Source organism: Hemiscyllium ocellatum, chromosome 13 (assembly GCF_020745735.1).
Source record: "Hemiscyllium ocellatum isolate sHemOce1 chromosome 13, sHemOce1.pat.X.cur, whole genome shotgun sequence".
NCBI lineage: Eukaryota > Metazoa > Chordata > Chondrichthyes > Orectolobiformes > Hemiscylliidae > Hemiscyllium > Hemiscyllium ocellatum.
In genome coordinates, this window is record NC_083413.1 from 50,489,234 (window position 1) to 50,510,434 (window position 21,201).

Here is a 21,201-nt window from a genome sequence, read left to right on the forward strand (position 1 = left end):
GAAGCTTAGGTCCTTGATGGCATGGCAACCAATAGTGGAATTATTGCACAAGGGTAGGAAGGGAAGGCAGAATACAGTACATAAATACTAGCTTCAGTGGAACAGGGAGGTTAGGAAGTGAGGGATGGTGGTGAGATGGAGAGTTGGGCTGGAGGAGATTCCAAAACTATAGCAGTGTCTGTCCATGGAAGGATTTAAACTCAAAAATGGGGCTATGATGTTCTTAATCACGGTGATATAAATGTTCAAAGTCAAAGGATCCACTATCATACAACTTTATGTTGTTTCAAATTCTGCAACAGATAGATACACAACCAAAGCTGTGTGTTCATCATAAAAGCAACTTCAGTGGGAATTTTATTGGAACAAAAATATTATTTAGAGTTTATAATTTTTTTTGTCTATTACTAGTGCATGCGCAATATGTGTGGGATATGGTGAGAGATAAACATCCTTGTTCACAGCATTAGGATGGGAAACATTGCAGCAAAGGAGTAAGAAAAATAGGTGAACCATATTATGTAAAATACAAAATAGATTGGTGGAAGTTGACAGAATCAATACATGAAATCCCTGGCAATAACAAAACAGGAGTTGGTCATCTCCACAAACTACAAAGAATATTTGTTTCAAGACAATGTATCAACATTCTTTTTTCACATGGACAATCTAGCAATGGCACAAACTGCCAAGGGAAAGACTCTCAGTTCAATTTGGAACATTTGAGAATCTTCTTTAGATTATTTCCATTTATTAGGAGATTTCATTATTAGGACTACAAGTTCAGAAGGTCATGGCTGGTTTAGCTAGTGTTACCCACAGTAATGTTGGTCAGGTACAGATATTCATTTATAAAGCAGATACAATTTGGATGTGCTCTTACATGCAGATACACTAAGCAATTGGAAGACAAATGAATGTTAGTCATTACTGAAATGGGGAAAAAAAAGTCTTGTGCCAATTGTACAGGATTTTGACGAAACTACACCTAAAGTCTCCATATATTAGGAAGGATATGCTTGCATTGGAGGTGGTACAACAGGAGTTCACTAAATTATTCAAAACAGATCCTAATGACTAAATGCGGAGTAAATTACACAGTGACTCTGCGGTGTTGAGAAGAATGAGAGTTATCTCATTGAGAATATAAGAATTCTGAAGAGCCTTGATAGGATAAGTGTTGTGAGACTGCTTCTACTGTTTGAAGAACCTAAAACACAGGAGCACAGTCTCAGGATGAGGAGTCTATCATTCAGGACTGAGATGAGCAGAACTTGGTTAAGTGATAACCATTTTACTGTTGATCTGGAATCATGTGGTAGGGAGTCACAGGTCAGGATCACAGATTTCCTTTTAAAAAGGATGTTAGTGAACCGAATGGCTTATTATGACAATCAATTATTGTTTTATGATCACCATGACTGAGAACAGTTTTACATTGCAGATTTAATTATTGAATTTAAATATCATCAGCTGCTACAGTGAGATTTGAATCCATGTCTTTAAATTACTAGCCCATTGTCATCCCCATCAATGAAATGGAATTGGTCTGAGCAAAACAAACAACAATTTTGAATGAGTCAAAGTTCAGAATAAGCTGTGAGGCTGAACAGAAAAGAGCTTTAGAATAGTCAAATCTGGAGGAGACAAAGACAAGGGCTGGGTTTTCATGAAGTTGAAAAGACTCCATGGAAGCATAAACATGCTGGCCAGGCCAAAGTACTGCATTTCTCAGTCCTGGCATCCTTAATTCTCACAAGTACAGGTTGAGGGTACAGATTGGTTCTGGTTGTGAGATGGTACCCTGCACTCTCCACCTGGCAGGTTCCACAACAGAGGTGTGCACATCCTAGTTCCACACAGTTTTCATCAAGTTGAGTGAGCTTTTAAAGTTTCTTGATGCTCACAACTCCTCAGAACTATAGTGAACCACAGACTGGATGAGAGAAACTTTTGATTAATGAGCTCAGAAGTCTTACTAATGGCTTCCTCCATTCAAGTTTATGTCCCTCCACTCAACCTCATTGTCCTGTCATAAATGAGGCTGGGTGAGTGTACCATGACTCTAATCCCATCACTCCACAGTTCTCCATCACAAAATAAAACACTTTTCCCAGTTACCAAGATGATCAATTAAATATCTTGTTTTTCTTAAGTTTTAAACTAAAAGATCTATCAACAAGTTTTCTTAATAAACACTGTTATTTACTACCAAAACAAAACATAGTCAATACACTTGCAATAACCGGTTAAAATAAAGTTAGTAATACAGACATGTCAATGCTTGTCCATTCAAATATCCTGGAAACATACACACCTTCTCCTCAGTAAGAGACGGAAAAAGAAAGATTTTTCCACAGACACCGGTCAGTAGTCTACTCTTGAAGGGTCTGAAGGGATTAATATTGCAGAATGCCTTAAGGACCACTCACATGATGATATCAAACAGGCTTGTTGGGGAAACAGCTTCAGATTTCAAAGGAAAAAGAGTGACCATCTTGTTCCTCTTCATAGTCTGTATAACAATGTCTATCATGTTTATCAATTTCATCTTTAATTTCCACCCTGTTCTCAACTTCATTTGTCCCATCTTAGACTCTTCCCTTCTTGACATCTCTCTTTCCATTTCTGGGGATAGGTTGGCCACCAATATCTACTATAAACCTACTGGCTCCCACCGTTACTATACATCCTTCACACCCTGCTTCCTATAAAGACCCTATTCCATTCTCCCAGTTCCTCCATCTCCATCACATCTATTCTGAAGATGCCAACTTTGTCAAGGGGCCTCTGAAATGCTCACCTTCTTCCTCAACCAAGGATTTCCCAGCACCATTGTTAACAGGGCCCTTAGCCGGGTCTGACCCATCTCCCACACTGTGGCCCTAACGCCTTCTCTTCCCCCTTGTCCTTACCTACCATCCCATCAACATCCACATCCAGAGGATCATCAGCTGCCACTGGGATGCTACTAGCAGACATATATTCCCCTTCCCTCTCTTCCTTTTTAGTCTTCCACAGGGACTGTTCATTGAGGATACCATGGTCCATTCTTCCTTCACCCCCAACAACTCTCCACCCCACCACCACAACCCCATGGCACCTTCCCTGTAACCACAGAAGGTATAATACCCACCCATTTAGCTCCTCTCTCCCCAGTGTCCAAGGGCCCAAACATAACTTCCAGGTGAAGCAGCACTTTACCTGCACTTCACACAAATCTAATCTGCTGTATTCGCTGCTTACCATGTGGTTTCCTCAACAGTGAGGAAGTGAAGCAGGGACTGGGTGACCACTTCACAGAACACCTATGTTCTGTCTGCAAAAAAGACCCTGAGCTTCCAGTTGCCTGCCACTTTAACACATCACCCTGTTCCCTTGCCAACACCTCTGCCTCAGGCTTGCTACAGTGATCCAGCAAGCTCAGCACAAGCTGGAAGAACAACACCTCATTTTCTGCTTGGGAACTCAACAGCCTTCTGGATTCAATACTGAATTCAACCACTTTAGGGCTTTAGCTTCTCCCATGTCCTGACCCAAACCCTCACACTCCAGACCTTGTGATCACATTGTCTATTATCACACACAACCCATTGTTAGCCACTAACAGTCCCTATTAATAGCTATTCATCCTTCTAGTTTGACCGTTATCCACTCCTTTTCTGTCCAACTGTTCTTCTCTTTCTTTGGGCTCTATTTCCACCTATCATTTATTCCTTACCCCATACCCCACCCATTTATTCTGCATAAAATATAACATTTTCCTGGCTACCATCAGTTCTGAGGAAGGGTGACTACACCCGAAATGTAAACGCTGCTTTCTCTCCACAGATACTGCCAGACCTGCTGAGCTTTTCCAGCACTTTTTGTTTCTGTTTTTGATTTCCAGCATCTGCAGTTCTTTATGTTTATATTAAATATAACCTGTACCTAGCCACTATCAGGCAAATGGACTTGGAAAAGTATGAAATAGGAACATGAATAATCAATTCGGTTCTTTTCTGTTATTCAAAAATGTCATGGTTGATCCATGTGCACTTTAGATTCCTCATTCTCATCCACTCCGGAGAACCCTTGATTTCCCCTGCCCAACAAAAATCTATCCAGCTTGGTCTTAAAACTACTCCATGACCACATTCTCACTGCCTTCTGAGGCAGGGTTCATCTGGATCTGGTGACTTGACAGCACACAGCTCGAGCATTTTGCTCAGTACCACTTCCACCGTGATTGTAATTTTGCTAAATTCCCTTCTTCCTTCTACTTCCTGATTTACTGAAATGTTTTTGTATCCTCTATAGTGAAGCCAGAGGCAAAATATTAGTTCATTTCATCTGCTACTTCTTCAGTATCTAATATTAACTGTCCATTCGTACTCTTTAGAGAACCAACACTCACTTTATTTCTTGTTTTCCTTTTTAAATACCTGTAGAAACTCTTGCTATCCAATTTTTCCATTTACATTCATCTAGCTTCCTCTCATTTTAAAATGCCTTCTTCTTGATTAACCTTTTAATCATTCTCTGCTGTTCTTTAATTTTCTGACCAATTATCTGATCTGTCATTCACCTTTGCAGAGTAATATTCTCTTTCCTTAAGTTTAATTATTTTCCTGTCTTCATTAGTTAGAGATGGATGCTTCTTATAAGAATTTTTTTATAGTAGGACTACGCTTATTCTGGGTATTCTGAAATAGCCTCTTGTGTCGCAATGGGGTGAAACTTTTGTTTTGGCTAACTGTCAGTTGTGTCAAGTTTTTGGAGGGCTTTTCATTACAAGAACGAGAGAGATTTCTCTCCCTATCTTACCAAAATCAGTGCACGAATTACCTACTACACCCCTATGGATTCTCTTTCCCACCCCATTCCCAGAACACCTCTTCACTCAGAGATATCCACCAGAACACCAGTCTTCCTTGAGCCCATGTCATTATTGAAAAGCTGCTATGTTACAAGCATTGGCAATCCAGTGTTATCCTTCACCAGCAAGGCATATCTTAATCATGATTGATACGCCCTCACATACACAACCCCATTATTTCACTCTAGTTATTTCTTGACAACCATGCCATACTACCTCACCTGCCCTTAGCTACAACCCATCTAAACAGATTGCTACTCTGTCCCCAGTGGCCCACTGTAGACCCACATCATGTCGTTGTTCAAAAGAACATCACAAATAGGCAACCAATCAGAAAAATGCAGATGTGGACTTTTGTTGACAGAATGCAAAAGGAACAAAAACACAGCCAAACAGAAGCTGAACATTTCCCCCATAATATCAACAGATTTAAGCATTATTAGCCAAAAAAAAATTAACAGTCAATGATTTTCTGCTGCACCCTACTCTCTTTTACTGGATCTGGGTATCAATGATGTTCTGTTAGGTTTATAGTACCCGATATAGTTTAGCTCTGTCAGAGACAATTTTGGCATCATCCACCCCAATGTCCTCATCCTCTCTGGAAGACTGCTCCCATTACCCCAGTTCTTCTGCATGCAGGATAACATCTCACGACAGTCCAATTGAAGACAGCACACCAAGATGCCTCTTCCATCATACTGTGATCTTTATTTCCTATAATACTATTTTCCTCTCTTACTTTGTCTCTACATGTGTATATCTCACATTTTTTCCACATTTTATCCATGACACACAATATTGGTTAAGATCCTCTCTCCTAGTTATGCAGATCATAAAAACACTTGCCGCAGATTGGTTCAGGTGTACATTATCCAAATGGTACATCCCCACTGGTGCCATTGGCCCACAAACAGGAACCCAGTTCTCCTGCAAGAGTCTTTGAGCCACATAGTTTTCTAATTTTATGAGTCTTTTGTCAATTTACATGCAGCCCAGGTAATAATCCAGAAGTTAAAACTTTTGAGGTTCTATTTTTCAATTTAGTGCCAGGCTCTTCAAACTTTCTGTACACAATCACTTTCCAAGGTCTACCTATGTTGATACCTACATGGGCTATAAACATGGGATCATGTTCCACCCACTACAAGCTCCATTCCAGCCCTGAATAAAGGGCCTGAACCCTTGCACTGAACAGGCAATGCACCTCTTTGCTGCAGAGAATGGTGTCAATCCCTCTCACTATAATATCACCTATGTCTAGCACAACAGCAAAAACATTCCTTGTTGCTTCCCCCACTTGAATAGCTTCTTGCGTTGCTGTGACATGGTCAGTTTGCTGCTGCATCCTGCAGTTCCCAGCCTAATCCAAAGAGCCCACGAACCTCAAGCCGATTGGTCAATTGCTGATGATGACATTCCTGCACTCCTACCCTCTGGGCCCCCTCACTTGCCTCATTCATGGTCACGTCATCTTGTCCCTGATCAAATAAGTTCAATTAGAAGATATTTTCCAAAGTGGTGTGAGTTCCTCTTAGTACAATGAACCCAGGTAATGTTACCCCTCCCTGATATGTAGCTTCCAATGGTATGTACTTAAATACAGCAGTTATTCAAAGAGAGTTTGTGTTTCAGGTGCATGGATCTTTAAAATATCATGAACAGGTGCACAAAATAATCAAGAAAACTAAAATGGAATGTTGATATTTATATCTAAAGGATTGGTCTATAAGAATGCAAAAGTTATGCTGCAATTATACAAAACCCTGGTTGATCTTACTTGGAGTGCTGTGAGTAGATCTGGCACCATACGTTAGGAAGGATATACTGGTTTTGGAGAGAGTATAAGGTAGATTTACAAGATTGATTCCTGGACTTCAGGAGTTAAGTTATGAGTAAAGATTATAAAAATTAGGCTTATTTTTTCTTGAATTTAGAAGGTTGAGGGATGATCTGATCAAAGTCTTCAAGATATTAACAGGAAAAGACAGGGTAGATAATGATAAACTATTTCCACTGGCTGTGCATTCTCGACCTAGGAGACATAGTCTGAGAACTAGTGGCAGATCATTCAAGAGAGGTGTCGCAAAGCATTTCTACACAGGAAGGGTGATACAGGTTTGGAACTCTCCTCCACAAATGGCAATGGATGCTGGATCAGTTGCTAATTTTAAGTCTGAGATTTCATTAAGAAAAGCTATTAAGGGATATGAGCCAAAGGCAGGTATATGGATTTAGACCACAGATCAGCCATGATCTTAAATGAATGGTGGAACATGGTCTAAGGGCTGAATTGCCTACTTCAGTTCCTAAGTTCTTATCTAAACATTTAAGGGGTGTAAAACATTCACCACTTACCAATGACTCATCATATAGTTAGTTCCTTTCTCTGCAGTAGAGCAAGGATCAAGTGTAATCACTTCTATTAATCTAGCAATAAACTGTGTCTTAATATAGAGACAGGTGCCTCTTCTCGTTGGATTAGCAATTGGTTTTCCTCTACCGTCACAGACCAAGCTTTGTAAGTTACTACTCCAAAAGGGGATGGCTGCAGCAGAACTACCCCACAGTTGTAAGCAATAGTGCAGACAGCCTCATATAATAAGATGGTTAGAAGTAAAGATTACTCAGATGACAATTACTTTGCTTGCATTTTTACAACTGGGACCAAGTTCGGAAGATCCATTTTCAGTACTCATCAGCCCTTTTGACTCTTATTATTTGCACCCCTAACCCCAAAATGAAAACTCACATTTGTTGTCAATTTTGCCTGGAGAATCTGGGAAATTTCTCAATTCCCACTACACACCTTGATGAAAATATAGTTCATAATGAAGGTTTCAATATTAGCTAAGTTGAGGGATATCTGGACATGGACAATGCAATCAGGCAGAAGTAAGCAGTCTTTGTGAAGAGAAGAATATAATGTCAAAACATCATCTCGGAGTTGAATAAGACTTTGAGGTTCTGAGTAGTCTGGTCTAGCTCAAGAAAGTTGCTAGGGAATAAACTGGAATCAATGGTAAGGATACTAGATTTGCAGCAAGGGTCAAAAATAGTGGCTAAATCTTCGCAATTCTGACCTTGAGGAAATTATATTCAAGTTTGGCTGTTGAACAAACGACCGAACACCTTGATCAGCTGGGGAAGTGGGCTGAGAAATGGCAGAGACGTTTCAGGGATCAAACCAGAGAAATGCTGAAAAGGTGGATGCTGGATGCCTTCAATTTACAAATGGAAGCTGAGCCCATGTCTGCCAATTATTTTTTTTCAGGGAGCAGCATATAGATGAACAAAAAGGAAGTGTCAAGGATAAATCCTAGAATGATGTAAAGTGAGCATCAGGGAGCAGGGAGAAAACCCATTGCTGGAAATGAAGGCATGAAATAATCTGCTATGCCTTTATCCATTGTACTAAAATAAAATGGGCTGAGGAGGTGAAAGAATTTACATGTAATTGTGCCTGAAAGTAACATGACTCTGATCAACAGTTCAGCATCATTAATTATAAAACATACACAGGGTGATGATCCATCAGCTTCAATTAGAAGATTACTCATATCGAAACCTTAGACACATTGCAAACGCTGAGATTTGGAAATATTAACCTCATTATGAAAATGATTTCCGACATGCAAACATAAATTGGATTATTGACAGTAACAGTCGGCTTGTTAGCAAACTACCTCAAAGTTGTATTAGCTTCCAACACATAAAATATCCTTAAATGGTCTGAGTCATGATCAAAAAACATTGCAACAGATTATATTCTTGAGGGGAGAAAATAAAAATACCGCAAACTGGATAGAGGCCAGGTGGCTCCAACAAAGTTCCTGTCTTAAATCAAAGTGAGATTGTATTTCATCTACAGAATTCTCAGAAACGATTGATGTACAACAAACTATTTTTCTGTATTTTGGCAGTTTTTTCAGAGCTGAATAATCATCAGTATGAAATAATCATTATGAATGAATTATGCTATTAAACGTAAGAGCATAAAACATGTCATAGAATCATGGAGTCATAACCACAGAATGTTTTATTCTAGGTTAAGGCAAAATAGCCAACATTTCATAGAAATAATTTAAATTACATCCATACAACCACAAGTGTAGAATGTAACAAAAATATGTAAAAAATTTCACTTGCATTTAATACACCAAAAATAACTAGTTTGCTACATACATCTATTTACACTTTCATTGGTTCATAACCTTGTTTCAACAAAATCTTTAACTATGATTCCTAATCCATCAAAATTCTCATGATTTTAATGTCATATATTAATGTGGAAAAACATACAACCTTGTAACAAATTGTAACATTTGTCCTGTCATGTATATGTATTAAATATGATACTCAATCATTTTCATTTTACTGTTAGGGTAACCCTCACCTGTATTTTTTTCTTTCTTTGGTCCTCCAATTACTCTTAATATGTTCCAGTATTTTAAACATTTATCCCTGTAAGGCCTATGCGTCTCTGCCAAGATTTTCTATAGGCTGTTCTTCCTTTCCATTTTACTAATAATTTGCTTATTAATCCACTTGGGGTCACCTTTGTTCGGTCTGAGGTTCTTGGTTTTGGGAAAACATTTATTCTGCATGCTCAACATTATAATAACAAACATATTTCATTTGTCTGGATCAGTGGTGCTGGATGAGCACAGCAGTTCAGGCAGCATCTGAGGAGCAGTAAAATTGACGTTTCGGGCAAAAGCCCTTCATCAGGAATAAAGGCAGAGAGCCTGAAGCGTGGAGAGATAAGCTAGAGGTGGGGAGAAAGTAGCATAGAGTACAATAGGTGATTGGGGGAGGGGATGAAGGTGAGCTTCAGGTTAGAGGAAATGATCTGGGAGTTGCAGTGGGAGAGGGACTCCCTGAGATTCTTGTAGCGAGAGGAGGAAAACTTCTTCAAGGCAGGCATCCTTGCAAGAGGATTCGCAGTAGGGTTAAAATCAACGAGGTAAAAACAATGATTGCAGATGCTGGAAACCAGATTCTGGATTAGTGGTGCTGGAAGAGCACAGCAGTTCAGGCAGCATCCGAGGAGCAGTAAAATCAACATTTCGGGCAAAAGCCCTTCATCAGGAATAAAGGTAGAGAGCCTGGAGTGTGTCATCTTCTGAATTGTTATTCAACCACCAGCGGCAATCTGCTTCCTCAAATTTAATATTATTTGTCCTTTTTCATGTATGTACTTAACTCCTTGCCTTGGGTATATTTGTTTCTCAGATCACATTAAACTTTATCATTTCATAGCTGATGTTCCTCAAGGGTGCTATGATTTGTACTGCATGTATATTTGTTCAGTATTTTACCATTGCCAGGTTGAGATATGCATTGCCTCTTGTGGTTGGGTTGAAAGGAGATCATGCATTACATTTGGCAACTCCGTCTTTACTCCCTGACACCACTGATGTCTTATACATTGGTTGATTTTGGTATTCTAATAAAGTAAATTTTCCTGTTCTCATATGCCTTTTCTATTGCTTCAGACAGCAAATGGTCTTCCTTCTTAAGCTGGCCTGAGGCTTAATAATGAGGCCTGTCTTTCCCTAATTGGATCCTTCGTATTTGTATGCCTCAACCCTACAACTTGAAATTCCACACACCCTCCAACTTGATTTCAATTACAAAGTCTGCTTTACTTCTGTGCCCAGCTCTAAATCATTTAACACATGCTATAAACAGCAATGGCTCCAGTGTCTGTGGAACATTGCCATGTCACTGCAACTGCACAATCACAACCATATCTTATTTTCTCTACTTCAACTAATTTATCAGTTCACCACAATGCCTTGTTTTTTATTTGATGCTTTCCTGACGTGCAGACTATTGATTGTGTATTAAAAATATAAAGAGTTCTGTTGAAAATTATGTATATATTATCCATCCTTGCTCTTTTGATCTATATCTGATTGTGGAATTTGACACTAATACTAAATGATTTAAAAAGGTGGTTAAATAAGTATTCAATTCCATAGTATTGCTTTCCTTCAAGTTAATTGGTAAAGAGTTGTAAAGTAAAAATGTTTTTGTATGAACCATAAGTTAATTCTACAAATCATCATACTTTGGTTCTGATTGCTGGACCAATTCAGACAGCCGACTTCGTTAGTAGGTATTGTTGATGATCTTTCAAAGTTCCCTATAATATAAACATGTAACTTTTACATGCTGCTTACAATACCCTTCCATAAACATGTTAGAATTTAGTATATTCAGCACATGTATCCCCCTTTTGGAAGCAGCTTTCTTGTATTCAAGTTCTTTACCTCAAATGGATAAATTAATCGATATAATTCTTAAGATATGTTTTGTTTGTATGAGATCATTATCCAATACAGCGCAGAATGGATCCAATCATAGTCAAAGGCAACTCATCTATCATTTGTTATGAGAATAAGAAACTACCCCGAGGTTATGTATTTAAAGCCATTGTACAGAAGTAGTATTTTATGAACAGGGTAGGCTTACCATAAAAATCAATTTAAATATTGAATTTAGTTAAAACAAATTCATCAGAATTACCTAATTTAAAATAGATTTTCTAAACTTCTACACAATATTGTGCCTCTATGCTTATTAAATGTTACTGGTACATTATTTTGACACTCTAAAGGTTGAATGTCTGAAATTCAGTATATACTGAATTTTTGGTGCCGCTTTTTGTTTGGCCTCAGTGGTATAAAGGTCAGTGCGCCAAACTACCACCATGCCTCCCTTGTCTGCGGGTTTGATGGTGAGGTTGGGATTGGAGCGGAGGGAGTGGAGGGCTGCACGTTCTGAGGGTGAGAGGTTGGAGTGGGTAAGAGGGGTGGACAGGTTGAGTCGGTTAATGTCACGGCGGCAGTTGGCTATAAAGAGGTCGAGGGCGGGTAGGAGGCCAGCACGGGGTGTCCAGGTGGATGGGGTGTGTTGGAGGAGGGAGAAGGGGTCGTCAGAGGGTGGGCGGGAGTCTTGGTTGTGAAAGTAGGCACGGAGGCGAAGGCGGCGGAAGAATTGTTCAATATCTCGGCGCGTGTTGAACTCATTAATCTGAGGGCGTAGGGGAATGAAGGTGAGGCCCCTGCTGAGGACTGATCTTTCATTCTCAGAGAGGGGGAGATCTGGAGGGATGGTGAAAATTCGGCATGGTTGGAAGCTAGGACCTGGTGTGGGACTGGAGCTGGGGCTGGGGACGGGGTTAGGGGCGGGGACAGAGATCGAAGTAGGGGCGGAGTTAGACGTGGTGACGTTGCTCGATGTGGGGGCGGAGTCAAGCATGGGGGCGGGGTCATGCGTCGTGACGGAAATAAGCGTGGGGGCGGGGTTACGTGTGGTGGCGAAAGTCGGTGTGGGGGCGGGGTTATGCATGGTGACGAAGGTTTGCGTGGGGGCGGGGTTACGTGAAGTGACGAAAGACGGCGTGGGGGCGGGGTTATGCGTGGTGACGAAGGTTTGCGTGGGGGCGGGGTTACGTGTAGTGACGAAAGACGGCGTGGGGGCGGGGAAACCTGAGGATTTGTGCTCCTGCAGGTTAGTGATGTCAGTGGGGGCGGAAGTGGCTGCGCCGACGGCAACCGGAGGGGCGGAAATGGTTGCGGCGATGGAGGAATGGTGGCCATTCCCGGTAGCCGCGTGGGTCGCGGGTCCGTCGGCGATCGTGGAAGCGGTTGTCTGTGCGGTGGTCACCGGGGCAGTTGTTGACTGAGTAGAATGCATGTATTTGTACCTTTAAAGATGTATGTCATGCAGAATAGATAAATTAACAAATGATCAATTCTAACTTTCACAATTTCTATTAGTAAATTAATTTAGATACACTAACACTCATGTCGTACTTTACATATATATATTAAAAAAAACTGTTTTCATGGGCAGAATCAAACTGCACATTGCTAAAAGCAAAATAAAATTTTTCACATGGACTTACCTCATTAATACAGCCAATGATCCCAAAAATCTTGGCAATTTGACCCAACAGATTTGGATAACTTTTGGCAATTTCCTTCAGCTTTTCAATGGAATTATCTAGGATAGATTGATTGAAAGCCACAAGGTCCACCAACATACTTATGACGTAGTCACTATAAATGGGTTCTTTCAGCTGCATAATCAAGGTTGGAATGGATTCATTTAAGACCTAGGGAACAGGAGGAAAATAGAATAATAATATAATTTCATCACAGTTTTCTTTTGTATCAAAAAAGTAACTAATTTTATTTGCAACTATACAAGAGGAGTAGCTTTTGGGCAGTTATTCAGGCTTTGTCATCCTGATAACTGTAATGTTGCACTGATACTGATAAAGGTCACAGGAAACCATTAAAGTGTCTGTCTAGCAGAAAGACCAGCAGGATGGAGGGAAGACAAATATGTAGGTCGACCTCAAAGGTCACTCAAATATAAGACTGGATTCTTGACAACCTCTTCCTGCCCTGACTACAACTTACTTTCCCAACTACATTTGTATTGTCAAAAAGTGTGGACAATTTAGAATGGGGAATAATGCGCAAGCCATTGCTAGGGACCATAATAAAGCTGAAGCTTTATTGCTGATCCTTCCAGTGGCAAACTACTTAGAATTGCTTCAGAAGTTGCAATAAAAATAATATGTTAATATATAATAATTAATTATGTTAATTGTTATGATTAGATTAGATTCCCTACACTGTGGAAACAGGCCCTTTGGCTCAACAAGTCCACACTGAGCCTCTGAAGAGTAACCCACCAAGATACATTTCCCTCTGACTAATGCACCTAACATTATGGGCAGTTTAGCACAGCCAATTCACCAGACCTGCACATCTTTGGACTGTGGGAGGAAACCAGAGCACTTGGAGGAAACCCACGCAGACATGGGGAGAACGTGCAATTCCACACAGACAGTTGCCTGAGGCTGGAATCAAACCTGGGACCCTGGCGCTGTGAGGCTGCAGTGCTAACTACTGAGCCACCATGTTATGTAATATATTATCCTTAATTTTGAAAATTAATTCTCAAAAGTTAAAATTTTGCCTCCCCGGTTTACATTTATTCTTCAACTGTCTCTGTTAATACTGACACTAAAGCTGCTTTAATATCTGAGTCAAATATGCATTTGTGCAGATATAAAGGACATCGCTCAGCTATTCTAATTTACTTCGGATATAGTACAAAAAGCAAGCTGCGCTCACTTATAAAAAGGCATTCTCTGGAATTTATATGGACAATCAGATGAAAGATGTTAGCTGTTGCAGTTCCGGATCCATCTAATAAGGTTAGATTTGGTTTAAACTTATATTCCTTACAACCCGTAGTTTCAAAAATAATACAATTTACTTTTCACTAACTGTTAAATAGTGATGATCAACCAACTATTCCACACTTGCGTAAATTAATTTAAAAAAAACACATCTGAGAATATTTTGGCAATCATATAAATAAAAATCATAGTGCCAAAGATTCCTGAAGTTCAAACTACCGGAATATGTCTGAAAAGACAATGTAATTATTTTCTCTCACAGTCAGCATGATTATTAATGAAATTCTGGAATGTAGAATTGGAATGCAACCTTTACAAAGAATTTGTTATCTGGAATTGAAATAGTACATACCAAAACAATGACCAGAGTCACAACCTCATCTGGAATGCAGAGACCAAAGTGCAAGAGGATATAAAATTAATCAATATTCCTCCAACATGTGGATTCAACATCCTGTTTCAGAGATTAAAGAGATTGCTTCCAGTTGTTCACAACTCGTTAAATTTTTTTTTCAATTCTTTGCCACTTGGAAAGAAATGGATAGGCTACTAGGATCTGCTGGTTTAATTATATACAGTGGCACTCTGGTCCAGATATTTGTGGGTGAGCAGATTCTACAGGGCTGGTAGAAACCTGAGGTAATAACCTCCCTGAGATGTTCCAATGCAGCCTATACCTGGCCTTTGTACAGAATAAAAACTAGAGGGCATAATTTTAAGCTGAAAGGAGAAAGATTTTAAAATGACCTGAGGGGCACCTTTTTTCACACAGAGGGTGGTTCACATGTGGGATGAATTGCCAGAGGAAGTAGTAGATGCAGGTACAGTGACAAACATTTAATACAAAGTTAATAAGTGTGAAGTAACTGTAAAAAGGATTATTACTTGAATGGTAAAAAGTTGCAGAGGGACCTAGGTGTCCTTGTACATGAATCAGGGAAAGTTGGTGTGCACGTACAACAGGTAATTAGGAAGGCAAATGGAATTTTGTCCTTCACTGTTAAAAGGTTTGAGTTTAAAAGCAGCTTATGTTACAGCTGTGTAGGTTGAGGGACCGAGGTATCCTTTTGCATGAATCACAGAAGGTTGGTGTGCAGGTACAACAGATAATTAGGAAGGCAAATGGAATTTTGACCTTCATTGCTAACGGGATTGAGTTTAAGAACAAGGAGGTTATGTTGCAGCTGTACAAGGTGCAGGTGAGGCCACACTGAGAGTCCTATGTGCAGTTTTGGTCTCCCAACTTGAGAAAGGATGTGCTGGCACTGGAGGGGTGCAGAGGAGGTTCACTAGGTTGATTCAGGAGTTGAAGGGCTGGCTTATGAGAAGAGGCTGAATTGATGGGGATTATATTCATTGGAATTTTGAAGAATGAGGGGAATATATAGAAACATATAAAATTATGGAGGGAATAGATAAGATAGAAGTAGAGAGGATGTTTCCACTGGCAGGTGAAACTGGGACAAGAGGGCACAGCCTCAACATTAAGGGGAGCAGACCGAGGACTGAATTGAGAAGAAATTTCCTCACCCAGAGGGTTGTGATTCTATGGAGTTCTTGCTCATTGAAGTAGCTGATGCTACTTCAGTAAAGATTTTTAAAGCTAAGATAGTTTTTTGTTAACAATAAAGGAATTAAGGGTTACGGTGAGAGGGCGGGTAAGTGGAGCTGAGGCCATGGAAAGATCAGCCATGAAAAGATCAGCTGTGATCTTATTGAATGGCAGAACAGGCTTGAACGGCCAGATGGCCTATTCCTGCTCTTAGTTCATATGTTGACATCATTGAGGTAGCAGCATTTCCAGAACAATAATTGGTAGGTACAAACACTTGTTGACCAATCAGTCAAACAGCATTTATAGAAAGTGTCATTGGGCTTCTTAAACTCATAGTAGAGCCAAAAATAATTTAATAATCTATTGATACCACCTATGTTGACACAAAAGAATTGTTTCATACTTTCAAGGAAGTCTGCAAATTTACAGGAGTCATGGAAATGTTTTCCATTCGTATCACCACAAAAAAGGAACTTCAGATGTAAAAAAAAATCTGCAGCTTTCCAAAAGTTGCAAATACTGACAACAAGAATGAGTGGTACAACTACTTGAGCCCTTTGAGGAGATATCAAGTGAAGTTATTCACGCAGCAAAACAGCCTGATGAAAAAATTAATGTAGCAGATTTGACTTTGATGCAAAGTGATGAGCCAACACAAGCTCAAGAACAACATTTCAATTCTTTGTTTTTCAAAGAGGAATGGTCAGTCCCAGGTGACAGGAATAATGTAATGTCAGCCAAAATCCTCTCATACTGCGATTTGAAAATGTGAGAATACCGACTTCACCAGGAAAATATCCACAGAGAGGAAATAAGGATGTCCAACCTTCTCATCAAGTTGAAGCAAATAATTTATTTTTTCAACTTAGATGTAACAAATTGCCTTTTTGGAAATTATCAACTTGAGTATTATTGGAAAACGTCACATTTTGATAAAACTTTTCATTTTGCACTTATCAGGACATTTTCGATAATAGTCAAGAGTGTGGTGCTGGAAAAGCACAGCAGCTCAGGCGGCATCCAAGAACCTGGAGAATCGATGTTTCGAGCACAAGCCCTTCATCAGGCTTAAGCCTTACTGTGCTTTTCCACCAGAACACTCTCGACTCTGATCTCCAGCATCTGCAGTCCTCACTTTCTCCCATTTTCAACAATACCAATGTAAAGGGGAACCACATGTTGTACTGCATGAGAAGATAATGGTGATTGATTGGAAAGTGCACCGTGGATGGTGATGGAATTGCCAAGAAGAATGAACAGTTAAGTAATGACTGCCAGTTAAAATTTTGTTAAAATTTCCATCAGGCAGATAGACATTGATTGAGCAAGGCACAATCCTGAGGATTGAACTAGAAAATAGCTGTCATCTATTTTGTTAAGTTGATGCAGGCACATGTTTTTATGTGTTCTTGGTTTACAATAGCCCTGTGTATTAATTTTTGGAATTTTCAGTACATATCAGTGTGTACTGCAAGCACAAGTGACAATCTTAAATGTCTCTCAGTGGTATTCTTAATGCACTCAGTTTTATATAGTAGATGTTACCTAATTGCAGAATAACATAGATCACTGTATTCTGTGTTTTCAATCACAGGCTAGTTTTGTCCAGTCAATATCTTGCCTGTTGCAAGCAGCCAAAAGGATATGGCCCACCAGTCTTTGGGATGTTTGGCCTACATATTAGTAACACATCAGCACTGAAATTCATATATCACAATACTCATTTACGTGATAGGCAGCACATCTCTTTAGCTTGAAACTGGATATTGTTAGTGGTGAACATATCAGAAACATACAACAGCTAGCAATGGCTATAATCCTGAGCTTTGTGCATGGGAAGCCATGTCTCATAAGTTTGATTGAGTTTTTTTGAAGAAATAACAGAGAGGATTGATGAGGGCACAGTGGTAGACATGATCTATATGGACTTTAGTAAGGGCGTTCGACAAGGTTCCCCATGGGACACTGGTTAGCAAGGTTAGATCTCATGGAATACAGGGTGTACTAACCAGTTGGATACAGAACTGGCTCAAAGGTAGAAGACAGAAGGTGGGGGTGCAGAGATGTTTTTCAGACTGGAGGCCTGTGAACAGTGGAGTGCGACAAGGATCAGTGCTGGGTCCACTACTTTTCACTATTTATATGAATGTGAGCATAAGAGGGATAGTTAGTAAGTTTGCAGATGTAGTGGACAGCAAAGATGATTACCTCAGATTACAGTGGGATATTGATCAGATGGGCCAATGCGCTGAGGAGTGGCAGATGGAGTTTAATTCAAATAAATGCGAGGGGCTGCATTTTGGAAAAGCAAATCTTAGCAGGACTTATACATTTAATGGTAAGGTCCTAGGGAGTGTTGCTGAACAAAGAGACCTTGGAGTGCAGGTTCATAGCTCCTTGAAAGAAGAGTTACAGGTAGACAGGATAGTGAAGAAGGTGTTTGCTATGCTTTCTTTTATTGGTCAGGGTATTGAATACACGAGTTGGGAGGTCATGTTGCGGCTGTACAGGACATTGTTTAGGCCACTTTTGGAATATTGCATGCAATTCTTCCTATCGGAAGGATGTTGTGAAACTTGAAAGGGTTCATAAAAGATCTACAAGGATGTTGCCGGAGCTGAAGGATTTGAGCTATACGGAGAAGCTGAACAGGCTAGGGCTGTTTTCCCTGGAGCATTGGAAGCTGAGGGGGTGACCTTATAGGAGTTTATAAAATCATGAGTGGCATGGATAGGATAAATAAACAAGGTAATAAAGGAAAGCATACCAAACGCCTTCTTTACTATCCTCTCTACCTGTGACTCCACTTTCAAGGAGCTATGAACCTGCACTCCAAGGTCTCTTTTTTCAGCAACACCCCCTAGGACCTTACCATTAAGTGTATAAATCCTGCTAAGATTTGCTTTCCCAAAATGCAGCACCTTGCATTTATCTAAATTAAACTCCAACTGTGACTTCTCCGCCCATTGGCCCATCTGATCAATATCCCGTTGTAGTCTGAGGTAATCTTCTTTGCTGTCCACTACACCTCCAATTTTGGTGTCATCTGCAAACTTACTAACTGTATCTCTTCTGCTTACATCCAAATCATTTATATAAATGATGAAAAGCAGTGCACCCAGCACCGATCCTCGTGGCACTCCACTGGTGACAGATCTCCAGTCTGAAAAACATCCTTGCACCACCACCCTCTGTCTTCTATCTTTCAGCCAGTTCTGTATCCAAATGACTAGTTATCTTTGTATTCCATGAAATCCAACTTTGCTAACCAGTTTCCCTAGGAGAACCTTGTTGAATCCCTTACAGAAGTCCATATAGATCACATCTACCGCTCTGCCCTCATCAATCCTCTTTATTACTTCTTCAAAAAACTCAGTCAAATTTGTGAGACATGATTTCCCATGCATAAAGCCATGTTGACTATCCCTAATCGGTCTTTGCCTTTCCAAATACATGTACATCTTGTCCCTCAGGATTCCCTCCAACAACTTGTCCACTACCGATGTCAGGCTGACTGGTCTATAGTTCCCTGGCTTTTCCTTACCACCTTTCTTAAACAGTGGAACCACGTTAGCCAGCCTCCAGTCTGCTGGCACCTCATCTGGGACAATCGATGATACAAATATCTCAGCAAGAGGCCCAGCAATCACTTCTCTACCTTCCCACAGAGTTCGAGGGTACACCTGATCAGGGCCTGGAGACTTATCCACTTTTAGGCATGTCAAGACATCCAGCACTCCCTCCTCTGTAATATGGACATTTTTCAAGATGTTACCATCCATTTCCCTACATTCTATATCTTCCATATCCTTTTCCATCTTAAATACTGATGCAAAATACTCGTTTAGTATTTCCCCCATTTCATGCAGCTGCACACAAAGGCCGCCTTGCTGATCTTTGAGGTGCCCTATTTTCTCCCTGGTTACCCTTTGTGTCCTTAATGTATTTGTAAAAACCCTTTGGATTCTCCTTAATTCTATTTTACAAAGCTATCTCATGTCCCCTTTTTGCCCCCTCCTGATTTCCCTCTTAAGTATACTCCCTTTATACTCTTCGAAGGAATCACTCGATCTATCCTGCCTATACCTTACATAGGCTTTCTTCTTTTTCTTGACCAAACCCTCAATTTCTGTAGTCATCCAGCATTCCCTATACCTACCAGCCTTTCCTTTCACCCTAACAGGTATATACTTTCTCTGGATTCTCGTTATCTCATTCCTGAAGGCTTCCCATATTTCAGCCGTCCTTTTACCTGTGAACATCTGCCCCCAATCAGCTTTTGAAAGCTCTTGCCTAATACCATCAAAATTGGCCTTTCTCCAATTTAGAACTTCAACTGTTAGATCTAGTCTATCCTTTTCCATCAATATTTTAAAACTAATAGAATTATGGTTGCTGGCCCCAAAGTGCTCCCCCACTGACACCTCAGTCACCTGCCCTGCCTAATTTCCCAAGAGTAAGTCAAGTTTTGCACCTTCTCTAGTAGGTACACCCACATACTGAATCAGAAAATTGTCTTGTACATGCTTAACAAATTCCTCTCCATCGAAACCCTTAACAGTATCGCAATAACTACTAGAAAGCTATTTTCTTTTTTGCTTTTACTCTAATTATCAGCTGTACAAAATGCTGACCACAGCTTTGAAAATTCTTTTAAATATTTTTAAAATTATTATCATTCTTAGACAGTTATAAGTCAATACATTTCCTTTTCATTGCAGACATGACATTACTGTTACCTATTTTTCTGCAACAGTAGGAACATGTCCAACCATACATATCTAATTTCACCATTAGAGTCCTTTCTAAACTACATCATTCTAATCATTTCCCTATAAACAATGTTTTGCTGCGACATTCTTTTTGGACATGATTTGGAGATGCGGGTGTTGGACTGTGGTGTACAAAGTTAAAAATCACACAACACCAGGTTATAGTCCAACAGGATTAATTGGAAGCACACTAGCTTTCGGAGCAGGATCGAGCCTCCACTATCACCTGAGGAAGGAGCGTCGCTCCGAAAGCTAGTGTACTTCCAATTAAACCTGTTGGACTATGACCTGGTGTTGTGTAATTCTTTTTGGAACTAGTGTTATTTCATCGAATAAAACTGTCCAGACCAGAGCATGAATTGATTCATTAATTCTATGCTATTTTTATTGAAGATTTGCAAACTGGCACTGCGATGTACAATCTACATTTTAGAAATGTTCAATTTCCACTCATTTTAACTTGTTGATAGCCATAAACTCTACATTAGAGCTGACCAACTACTTATAAATCTATTTTAATATTTTAATGTCAGACATGTGTGAGCTCTCATTATTTTGTCACACCGTTGATTCCACTTTCTAATAAAGTCTCCACAAGAATGCCAATCTTAATTCTTCCATCTTTCTTTGCTACACAGGTCCTAAAATTCTATTGGCAGCTGAACATTTTTCAAAGTAATAGTCAAAGATATTCCCTTCATTCAGGAGGATAATTGCACTATTGTTTTCAATGGTATTTTCAATCATGTGGACTGAAACGGAGTCTCTCTGGAGAAGCTGCTTATTG

General features: G+C 39.9%; 1 protein-coding gene across 4 annotated transcripts in view; it reads right to left on the reverse strand.

Annotated features, from left to right (window-relative positions):
• veph1 (ventricular zone expressed PH domain-containing 1) overlaps positions 1–21,201 on the reverse strand; it is a 264,411-nt gene that overhangs the window by 147,053 nt on the left and 96,157 nt on the right. For all 4 annotated transcript variants that reach the window (XM_060834168.1, XM_060834169.1, XM_060834166.1 and 1 more), the window contains exon 6: positions 12,777–12,986. In XM_060834168.1, coding sequence (XP_060690151.1) covers positions 12,777–12,986 — 210 coding nt within the window. The remainder of the gene's footprint in view (positions 1–12,776; positions 12,987–21,201) is intronic.